The sequence below is a fragment of the Miscanthus floridulus genome, chromosome 4 (genome assembly GCF_019320115.1).
Source record: "Miscanthus floridulus cultivar M001 chromosome 4, ASM1932011v1, whole genome shotgun sequence".
Taxonomy (NCBI): domain Eukaryota; kingdom Viridiplantae; phylum Streptophyta; class Magnoliopsida; order Poales; family Poaceae; genus Miscanthus; species Miscanthus floridulus.
In genome coordinates, this window is record NC_089583.1 from 65,781,546 (window position 1) to 65,793,687 (window position 12,142).

The 12,142-nt window shown below is 41.6% G+C and overlaps 1 protein-coding gene across 1 annotated transcript; it reads right to left on the minus strand.

Moving 5' to 3' along the window:
• Positions 1–242: 242 nt before the first annotated feature.
• On the minus strand, positions 243–6,588 carry LOC136549749 (protein SAWADEE HOMEODOMAIN HOMOLOG 2-like). The gene is made up of 7 exons (XM_066541154.1): positions 6,071–6,588; positions 5,703–5,889; positions 3,781–3,844; positions 3,193–3,244; positions 2,055–2,198; positions 1,406–1,525; positions 243–806 (listed from the first exon to the last, which is right to left on the minus strand). Exons 1-7 carry the CDS (start codon positions 6,257–6,259, stop codon positions 417–419), a joined length of 1,146 nt encoding a protein of 381 aa, XP_066397251.1. The 5' UTR covers positions 6,260–6,588; the 3' UTR covers positions 243–416.
• Positions 6,589–12,142: the final 5,554 nt, after the last annotated feature.

The following is a 12,142-nucleotide window of genomic DNA, read 5'->3' on the forward strand; positions in this document are numbered from 1 at the left end:
CGCCGTCCCCTCCCCTCGTGCTGTCTCCTCCCTCTTCCTTCATGGGCTGGTCCAACCATGCGGGAGCCCAGCCGTGGGCACGCTTCCCTCTCTCAGTAACACACCACTACAGTGTACAGTCCCTCGAGCTGCTCGTGTGCTGAGACAAGCATCAAGCAGTGAGGGTTCTTAAGCATGGTTACAGAACCTCACATAATACTGGTTCGCTTGCGAGCGAGAGCAGCGCCACCTCGGAGACATCCTTGACCTCAATTATCCAGAAGCAACCTTCTGAAGCCATTAAGATGCTACATGGTAATTAAGACAGGTACTGACCTAGATACACACTAAATTAGAAAAACTTACAAGCTAAATCAGAAAATTCTGTACCACCACATCAAGTCATTCAAACACAAAAGGTGCTGGAAAAAAAAAACCTAGCCCTCTTTCATCTTGTCAACCACCTGCGCTTCATCATCATCTTCAACCACCGAGGAAGCCTCCGCATCCTTCATCACTGCATCTGAACTTGAATTGCGGGTTTCTGCAGTTGATGACGGTAAGGGGGCTACAGTCTTGCCTTGCGTCTCATCTTGTTCCAAGGTGGAGAACATGGTCACCTCATCTGTGTTCACGTCCATCATCTTGTGCTGCTTCTGGGGTTTCTGCTCAGCTGGGCTTTTATCATTGGATGTCAGCTCCACTTTAATCTCTTTGGGTGGAGTGTGAACATCTGCATTCGTGGCTGCTGCTCTAGCAGCATGCAGAATCTGAAGCCTGTAGTCGGTTTCTGGTCGGCGGCACACCTTCCTCAGTGGAACAATTTCCTGTAAATTTGGACTTTGAGTGCGACGCAATAAAGGCAGCACAAGCTAATTGCAACAGTCTCATTTCAAGTTTAATCAATTATAAGTGAGGTAATTATCCTAAAATCAACAAAATTGTACTATTTGCACTCATAAGTTGAGTACAAAAAAACAAAAAACAAATTGTGATAATAGGATGCAGTTTGACATTAGAGCATATATGGAGTAACACAATAAATTCCATGGTAGGACAGTAATTTAAGACTTGTCTTTAAATTTCTGTAAGCAATCAACAGTTATTGCACAAGGTTATCTAGTGCACTGCTTGAGCACATATTGACTTGTTCTTGCACGTTCAGGAACCTAAATTTGTTGTGCCTATAATTGAAATAACTGTACAACTTCATGAACCTATACTGCAATTTAATCCAAAAACAATTTGTCATTCGTTAAGGGAATAATAATTTTCAGGGCATCAATACCAAAAAAGAGGGTGGGGAGCAACCACACATGCAGAGTTTATAAGATGAAAGCAAATTTAACTTCCAGCTCAGCAACATGCTTAACTACAATACTTAACAGACAATGCATGGAAAACACCAAAGCATGTGGAAATGTACCTCAGAAGAATCATGATCATAGCGAACAAGAAATCTACAACGGCAGCCTCTAACATCATGCCTTCTCCTTTGAGCATCAAGGACACGAGCATCAAAATAGAGAGCCTGCTCTTTACCTTCCTGAAAAATATAGCACAGAAATATTTATTAATGTGTGACATCTAATTAACCGGAGGAAATCACCATCAGTAACAGGAGCAAATGGCAGATTTTCAAGGAACTCATTTTTCATAATCAATTTTACGTGCACAGTTACAAGCAAAAAAAACTAGGAAGATACAATAGTTTAGGGAGACAAATCTGACCCAAAATGTTACAAGACAAGTTCAAAAAATAAGAATCCAAAACAAAGGAACTATTTGAAAAAATAGGATGTCAAATGATTATTGCTTCTACAGGTAGAAAGAAAAGCCATCCTTTGGATAGTTTATAAGAACTAAAAAAAGGGCGTACCCAGTGCAGAGAGTTTCCGCTCTGTACGGGGTCTGGGAAAGGGTGTCAGTGGCAAGCCTTACCCTCGCTTGTGCAATGCGAGGAGACTGCGACTCTAAGAACTAAACAATTATAAATTTATAATACAAAATCTCAGTTACACAGAAATTCCGAAGTCGCAGATGCTAAGGAGAAAGAAATTTTAAGATGACGACACCTGAAAACAAAGAATGAGGTCCCCAGGAAGCACAGCAACGCATTCTGTGGCCTCACATGGAAGAGAACGTTGTCGCACACATTTGCGAACGTTGATCCATTCATCCTCCTCTGCCCCAAATCCAGAAAAACGAACCCGCACTTCCTGAAACATAAAAAATGATGCATAAATTAAGCCAAGTTTGTATTTTTCATGTGCAGTAACACCAATGTAATGTAACAGTAAAACTTTACACAAACATATGGCATTTTAGAAAAATTGCTGACATATCACAGTTTGCATGTCAAAAACACAAAGGTTCAGAAATGCACACTTTTATATATAAGGAAGCATCTATTTTTTCACATCTCCAGTCAAATAGACAGGGTGCCGCGGTCAAATTTTAGAACGATCAGTACTAAGGCAGAATATTTTTTTGTGAAAAAATAAAGAGTATGCACATGTCTCCAGCATACAGACTAATGATACCTGGAGTTCAGCTATTGTGGCATATGGTTTTGCTTGCTACATGATAGAGATGGTTCACTGGAGGACAAAATAGTTTCCACCAAGTGTGGAGTCATGCTTAAAAGGTTTAATGGGGGGGGGGGGGCGGGGCGGGTGGAAAAGGGATTCACAATTGGGAAACATAAAAAAATGATACTATCAACTCCATTTTGTAGTGATAATTGGGCTTATCCCCAAGGGAGGACTCCTATAAACTCCCAATAATCTAGTACACGAGATTAAGCCTATGGATTGACTCCATCCTAATGCTGCCTTGCCTCAGGTTACTGACCTGTGGCCTCCTGGTCCTACCACATCCTGCAGCATCTATCCTTAACAGCATCCAGACACTATCCCAAACATGAAACATTCCTAGTAAAGCTTTGGATTTAAGTTGTGAAATCAATTAGGAGACCATAACATTGGCATGTTTGAACACAATACAGTATAAGTATTGAAGCAGACCATCACTATTTCACTAGAATAACTTAGTGCAGATCTCATTTAAAATCCAATCCTAATGTAAGAAGAGAGCCAACAACAGAATCATATATAACTTTACTATAAGAATACTGCTTTCTAAAGTAGTACTTGAAATGTCTTTATCATATAGCGATTTCAATAATATTCAATGAAATTCTGAGGTCATTACCGGGTCACCGGATTCAAACGACCTTTGTGCCAGAAAGGCAGCAACATCATACCTGCAACATATAAGGTTGCCATGCATCTAAGAATATAAATGATTTAAAAGGAAAGGAAAATAGAAACAGGAGAGACAATTTCAAGGGCATAGAGCAGGAATCCAGAAAACACTTCTGTTGCCAATGAAAGTGCTTATAAACTTTACAGTGAATGAATTCAAAGATACATTTATGGTTGTGCCACTAATGAGTCACATACCACATGTAACAAATAACTTTAGACAAGCATTCCTTAAAATTGTCATCCCTTCCCCTTCTTTTCTTTCAAATATTTTGCTATGGATATAATGTAACTTCCTCCAATGCTTTCAGAAAAAAGTTTCTGCATTAGGGCCCCCTAGTTACTTTCAGATTTTCTTTAACTTGGGACATTGGGCAGACTCTTCGAGTTACAGCATGGATGATAAAGATAGTGTAGTAACTTGAGTAATCACTCAGCAAGAGTGAATACATCTTTATCAAAAGTTAAAATACGATAACACATCACTAAAGAGGGAACAATAAAAGAAGTATGAGATATGATAATATTTTGGTACCATGCACCATCACGAGCTGACTTGGCCTCAAACTCAACCGAGACACCTTCCACAGGGTTCTTCCCTGATTGTCAACAAAGGTAATAACAATCAGAGGAAAAATGGACATTATAATCAATGATGATTTAATGGCAATGTTTATATCAAATGCACAAAACTAAAATCACTTGGTACAACTAAATCCCTGTTTGGCAGACCCCAGTCCCACAATCACGTGTTCTTGGAGCTAGGGAATGCCCAGCTCAAAAAAATTATTTGATATGGAGCTCTACCAAACAGGCCCTTAATAATCTAATGTCCAGAAGCAGTGAAGCAGCACATGATAAGTATGCCCTCACAATCAACATTTTAACAGGCATTGACAGAGAGATTATGGTCACTAGTAGCCTTGTAGGTAGGGCAGGTTGCAGCCAGCAGAAACCCCCCAAGCTCATCATGAATAAATATTTGTGGCTGTCCACCAAAATGGTGGATAACAAACATTTCGTGGGCTTTGCAGACGAAAAAAATAATCCCTCATATGCTGCATGGCACATGCACAACAGTTGGCTTGCTTGCCCAGTATCATACAGTACTGATTGACTAATATAACAGGTAGAACAAGTTACTGAGTATTGTTGCAACAAAAAAAAAGTATGTGTGTGTGGTGGGGGTGGCGGGGTGGTAGGGGGCGCTTACAAAAAAAGAGGCCATAACAGAACAAATGTGATTCTATCGTCAATCAAATAATAGAGGATCGATGATCGATTAATCAAAGATAAATAACAAGTGTTAGCTTCTTCCATGTAGTCAACTCAACACCTCACAGGTCCTTACGAATCATGTAAAATCCCCGATAATCAATAAGGCGATATTGATAACCTTGATTATTTCAAATCATAAATCCTTTTGACACTAACAATAGTAAGTTCTCAAGAAGAACACTACAGAGTATTGCCTCCCTCTGAACAAGTTCAAAACTAGAAGTTCTGATCAGAACTGCATGTCTGCAGTGTGAAGGAAATTCAAAGCTATATGGGTCCAAGCCATTTCTAGAAGGCTTGATTGCAGAACTCATATTGCATATTCCATATCCAAAATCTATTTAGATATCCTAGGGAGAACTTTACCATATTAGAAGTGCACAATTAGCATAATTCAGATTCGGAACTATGATTGGAGAACAGGTAGATTCAGAACAACAAAGAATAGAATGAACCTGTGAGCAATTTTGTTGGATCAAAACAAGACAACAACAATTTGCTTAAATGCTTGATATATCAAATCAAAATAAGACTTATACGAAAACTTGGCTGAGATATCTGATTAAGATAAAAAATATCAAAAAATTCCAACCAGCTCAGTTGCCCTTTACTGCAATTTTAAAGATGAAAAAGTTCCTTCAGCAAGCATAAGCCAAGTATCCGCACTCTACAGGACTCAGGAGTTCAGGAAACCATTTCGGGTTTATGGACCAACAGATTGTATGGCCAGAATAAAAAAGCCTATTACCCTCCTGGCCAATTCCAGCATCTAGAACAGAACGAGCATGTACATGGCATCGCTTTCGTCGTTGCTGCTATACTACGACCGCTGCAGACGCATAAACCAGGCCCCACACTGCAGTCACGTCTCTTGCCATTTCACCACCGTGATCTAGGTATGCGAACATGAAGGAATTGCTATGCTTGAATTGGTGCCCATCGACTTCAAGAAGACAAGAATGCAGTGCCCCTAGGTCTTCCCTGATGCCAAGCGCTATGCATCCTAAAGATTCCCACCGCCGCTGCTGCCGCCATATCTATATCGCAGCGGCAGCATACATCAGCCCCTTCAATCGGGTTATCCCATCCCAGTAGAGCATTTCAATGTATAACGACATTGGTTAGTGGTGACAGTAAGTGAATAACCTACGGAGGAGGAGGAGACGAAGAATGAATCACCTGTTGGGGAGGAGCCATGGTGAGCAGCAGCGACAGAAGAGGGCTGAGCGGCCCTGAAGGCGGAGGCGTTGGCGGCGTGCTGGTGGTGATCGGCCCCCGAGGGCGTCATCTTAGCCGGCGGCGACGGCGCGGCCCTGGTGGACTTGGCCCGGTGCGAGTAGCGCCTGTTCTGAAACCAGTTCCACACCTGGGCCCAGCCGCAGCCAAATCCAAGTTTCACAGATCAGAGTCAGAAGCAACCCTAAATCAAAATCACCCCACAAAGGGAAGGGCCGGTGGCCGGTGGGGGGGAATTCGACTTGATTTGAATGAATGAAAAAAAAAAGGAAGCACGAAGCAGGAGGAGGCGGCGGCGGCGACGGACGGACCTGCTTGGGCTGGATGGTCACCTTGCCGGAGCGCTCGGGCGAGGCGGAGAACTTATCGGCGAGGGTCTGGAGCACGCCGCGGGTGGGGATGCCGTTGTTGAGCTGCTGCAGGCGCGCCTCCATCTCCGCCACCTCGGACGGGAGGAAGCGGAACGCCGGAGCACCGGCGGTGCTCGGCGGACGACCCATCGAACCGGCGGCCCTGTGGGACGGCGAGGCGAGGAGGATGCGGTGAGATTAGATAGGTGGTGGATCCGCCGGCGGACGGGGGTGGGGAAAGTTGTTGAAGAGGGCAAGTGTGATGTCGCCAGTGGAGGGAGGCGTTCAGGCCGGCAGCCGGCTCCCTCTCGCGCGCGCTTGCGGCGTGCCGTACTGCCGTGTCCGTGTGTGCTGCTGAACGGTGGTGGGATTTGGAGTTTTGGACTGTGGATCGGTTCGATTCTCTCTCCTATTCTCTCACGAGATGAGCCGGACAATGCGCCACGGGAATGGGAGAAGCGAGCCCGTTGGTTTTCATGTAATTCAGCTGAGGCTAATTAAGAGACCAAGAAACAAACTTATATTTCAGACGTCCGGACGCTAGGCCCTATCCGGACTTCCGTGTCGCTGCCTCCATCACGCGTCTCGCGCATGTCCATCCACGTCTCTCCTGCTGCACCCGACCGCAAGCACGTGGACCCCACCTGCGGCAGTGGGGACCATCTCCGCCTGCGCTCGCTTTCTGCGCTGGACACTGAGACGAGACAGCAGAAAGGTGAGGAGGGAGATGCAATACCCAATCTAGTTTTGAAATATCCAGATGTAATAATTACAACATACGTTTGAAAATAAATGAAACATTTGAAGCATGTGTCTTAAACATATGCAAAAACACCTGAAGAACACTTGAATCCATTGTAAACATCGCAACATCCACCTAAAATATTTGCATCATATGTGTAAAAACATATGCAACATCTAGATAAACACGCTTGCAACATACGTTAAAAAATAGATGAAACATTGAGAACAGGAGCTTACAACATACATGTATAACCATTGTCACATATGCAACATCATGATCTACTTTTGCAACATCTATATGAAATAATTGTAACATATCTATCTGAAATACTTGAAACATGCATTTGCAACATGGAGATGCCAGGGCCGCTTGTCGATGTTTCACCATCGATAGCCTGCCACGGGGGTACCCGGGGCAGTTTGTTCGGGCTTCAGCGTATGCAGAACTCGACGGTAAACGCAAGAGACAGTCGATTTATCCTGGTTCAGACCCTCGATCGTGATCGAGTAATAGCCCTACGTCCAGTCGGTGTTGGCCTTTGCGTTGGATGATTGTAAAGTATTGTCTCTAACCCCCTTCTCTAGAAACTCCGTCCTCCTTTATATAGTCAGGAGGTCAGAGTCTTAGTCAGTTTACAATGAGAGTTCCTAATAGGATTACAGAATAATACTACTACTAAGATTACATGGAAAGAATCATAGTTAGACTAGATCTTCTCCCTTCCTTGAGGGGTATCCCATGGGTCCCACATCGATAAGCCCCCCGAGCACTTCATGGTTGAGCTTTGGAAGCCTCAAAAGGTACTCTAGTGGATTGCTCATGGCTTGTGTGATCCTCATCTTGTGTTAGTTGTGCGGCACCCTATTGAGGGTTTGGCGTGTGATGTCAATTAGCACGTGAACCTCCAAGTGAGTGAATCGCCACAACGAGGAGTAGCTTACCGGCAAGCAAGTGAACCTCGATAAAAAATCATTGTGTTCATCCTTTGATTCCGAGGTGATTGGTCTTCATTGTTATTCAGTCTTGTGATTGATTGATTGGTTTTTTCATCTACACGGTGGTATAACTTTCTTGATCACTCTCTTTACTTTATCGCAAACTAGTTGACAAGCTCTTTAGTGTAGCTAGTTGTGAGAGCTTGCTTGCTTGGTTGGTGTGGCTCTTTAGTTAGCCTTTGAGAGCATATTAACATAGAGTAGTGTCATAGCTTTTGTGTGAAAAGACATTATCTAAACTAGAATTGTGGTAGGTGGCTTGTATTTTGAGTAGGCTAGCGCAACACTTGCTTCGTCTCATAATTGTCTAACCTTTTTGTTAAGTATTGTTGTAGAAATTTTTATTACGCTATTCACCCCCTCTCTAGCCATTAGGACCTTTCAAGTGGTATCAGAGCCGAGGTCACCGTTATTTGAGGCTTAACAACCTTTGGTGTTAAAATGGCTCAAATCAACAACACCAAGAAGCCACTCCAATTTGATGGCTCAAATTATTCTTATTGGAAGTCAAAGATGACCACACATATCAAGTCAATCAATAGAAATGTGTGGAAGGTGGTAGAAACCAAAATTGAGATTGAGGATCCGAAAAATCCCACCGTGGCCGAAGAAGTGCTTCTCCAAAATAATGACATTGCTCTAAGTGCCATTCATGATGCAAATTGATATGAGAACATTTAAGCAAATCAAGAATATTAAGATGGCTCATGAAGCTTGAAAGAAATTGGAAGAATCATTTGAGGGCACTCAAGCCATGAAGGGTGCAAAGGCATATATTCTCAAAGAGAAGTTTGTAAGCTTCAAGATGAAGGAAGATAAGAGTGTGCCGGACATGTTCCATCAGATGGAAGTGATTGTCAATGATCTCAAAGCATTTGGTGAGAAGATAGAGGACAAGGACTTCTCCAATAAGTTCTAGAGATGTTTGCCCGCAAGATTTGCCATATTGATCACCTTATTAGTGAGGACCGGTTTGAACACAATGACACCAAACCAAATCTTGGGAGATATCATCACCGATGATGCTTATAGAGATGATGATGAGAAGGAAGAAAAGAGGGAGAAGAAAGATGAGAAGAAGGGTGACAAGAAGAAGAGTGTGGCATTCAAGGCCACATCATCTAAGGGTAAAGCTAAATAAGAGACATCAAGTGAAGAGGATGATTCATGGAATGATGATGATGATGATGAGAAGATGGCTCTCTTTGTCAAAAAATTTGGCAAGTTCATGATGAAGAAGGGCTATCGTGCAAGAAGAAAGAAATCTTCATCCAAGAACAAAGAAGAGTCAAGAAGGTACTTCAAGTGTGGAAGCAAAGATCATCTTATCGCCCAATGCGCATACAATAGCGACAATGATGATGACAACAAGAAGAACAAGAAGAAGAACAAAAAGGAAAAGAAAGAGAAGAAGGATAAGATGTCCTTCAAGAAGAAGAAGGGTGGTTCTTATGTAGTCACTTGGGATAGTGATGCTTCATCAAGTGATGATGATGATGATAGTGATGACAACAAGATCACCAAGAAGAAGGTTCTTGCAAGCATTGCTATAAATGAGAAGCCTTCTCTCTTCGAATCTTCATCATGCTTCATGGCTAAGGCCACTAAGGTACAATCTTGTGATGATGAAAGTGATGAAGAATATGATGATGATAATAAACATGAAAATGAAAATGATAGTGATAGTGATAATGATGAACCTACTAAGGATGAATTATTTGACATGCTAGAAGATGCTAAAGAACACTTTGACATTAAGAGAAGGAAATGCAAGAGCTTGAATAAGGAGGTAAAAGCCCTTAAGCAAGCCCTTGATGAGCTCAAAGCAACTCATGAGAAGCTAAAGGAAGCCCATAAGAAGCTTGGCAAGGCTCACAAAAGGCTTAAAAAGGCTCATTCCACTTTACTTAATAAACAAGATAAAAAGAAGCATGTTGAAACTTATGATGTAGGTGTAACTTGTGATTTAATTGATACATCACTATCCATACCTATCATTGTTGCTCCTACTAATTCTTCTTGTAGTACATCTACTTCCGCCTCATCTAGTAGTGATGGTCTCACTTGTGATGCCTCACTAATGGTTGAGAATGAGAACCTCAAGAAGGAGGTCACTAAGCTCACTCACACTTTGGCTAAGGCCTATAGTGGTGAGGACCGCTTGCTTATGTGCTTAGGTAGCCAAAGAGCTTCTCTCTACAAAGAAGGATTGAGCTATACCCCCAAGAAAGGCAAGGCGGCCTTTGCTCCTCACAAGACTAGTTTTATGAAGAACAATGGTCGGTTTTACAATAGTTGCAAGCAAGTGGGTCATAAAGAGCAAGAATGCAACAACAAGACCAAAAATACTAATGTATCTTCAATTAAGATTAATTCTTTCTATGTGCTTACTAAGGGTATAAATGGTGTAAAGGCTAAGTTTATTCGTAAACCATGGATGGGCTCAAAGAAGAAAGCCATTTGAGTACTAAAGAGCTTAGTAACTAACCTTCAAGGACCCAAGAAAGTTTGGGTACTTAAAAAGAATTGATCTTCTTTTGTAGGTTAATTACAAAGCCGGAGGAAGGCATTGGGTCCTTGATAGTGGGTGCACTCAACACATGACCGGTGATGCAAGAATATTCAACTCAATCAACACCAATGGCAATGATGGTTATAATAGTATCACATTTGGTGACAATGGCAAAGGCAAGGTCAAAGGGCTTGGTAAGATTGCAATATCCAATGACATGAGCATATCCAATGTGTTGCTAGTAGAAAGCTTGAACTTCAATTTGCTATCCGTGGCTTAATTGTGTGATCTTGGATTCAAATACATATTTAAGGTAGATGATGTAGAGATCATAAGTGTAGATGGCTCTAACTTGATCTTCAAAGGCTTTAGATATGAGAATCTATACTTGATTGATTTCAATGCTAGTGAAACTAAATTATCTACATGCTTATTCACTAAGTCTAGTATGGGTTGGTTATGGCATAGAAGGCTTGGTCATGTTGGAATACAACAATTGAATAGATTGGTTAAGCATGACTTAGTTAAAGGCTTGAAAGATGTTGTGTTTGAAAAGGATAAGCTTTGTAGCTCTTGTCAAGCCGGCAAACAAGTTAGAAACACCCATCCTAAAAAAGCATGATGAGCACTAGTAAAACATTTGAGTTATTGCACATGGATTTGTTTGGGTCAACACAATACACTAGCATCGGTGGTAACAAATATAGCTTTGTGATAGTGGATGATTACACTAGATACACTTAGGTATTCTTTCTAGTGGACAAAAGTGATGTATTTGCAACATTCAAATCATTTGTCAAGGGCATTCACAATGAGTTTGAAACAACCATCAAGAGAGTTAGAAGTGACAATGATAGTGAGTTCAAGAATAATAGAATTGATGAGTTATGTGATAAATTTGGAATTAGACATCAATTCTCGGCCAAATACACTCCACAATCAAATGGCCTTGTGGAGAGGAAGAATAGAACACTTATTGATAGGGCAAGGTCTATGCTTAGTGAGTACAATGTGAGTCAATCTTTTTGGGCCGAAGCTATCAACACGGCTTGCTATTGTAGCAACCATCTCTATTGTCACCCATTGAAAGAGAAGACACCATATGAGCTCTTGAATGGTAGAAAGCCCAACATTGTATATTTTCGAGTCTTTGGTTGTAAATGCTATATCTTGAAGAAAGGCACTAGATTGGGCAAGTTTGACAAGAAATGTGATGAAGGATTCCTACTTAGATACTCCACTACAAGCAAAGCATATAGAGTTTGGAATTTGGATAGTGGTACTTTTGAGGAAGTTCATGATGTTGAATTTGATGAAACCAATGGTTCACAAGTAGAGAATAAGAACTTGGAAGATGTTAGAGGCATTCAACTTTCAAATGCCATAAAAACATAGATATTGGTGAATTGAGGCCTAGGCAAGTGAATGATGATAAAGATGATCAAGTGCAAGTGCTCTCTAACTCAAATGTGCAAGATGATACAAATCAACTTAGTGCAAGTGGCTCTCATGACAATGAACAAGATCAAGTGGCTAGTACATCATCTCAACCCAATGATCAAGCAAGTGCAAGCAATCAAGTTCCAATACTCTAATTAACCTACGTTGCAAGAGATCACACATTGGACACTATCATTGGTGATATTTCAAGAGGTGTGCAAACTAGATCAAGATTGGCATCATTTTGTGAGCATTTCTCATTTGTGTCATCTATTGAACCAAAAAAGATTGATGAAGCTTTGAAGGATGTTGATTGGGTGAATGCAATGCATGAAGAGTTA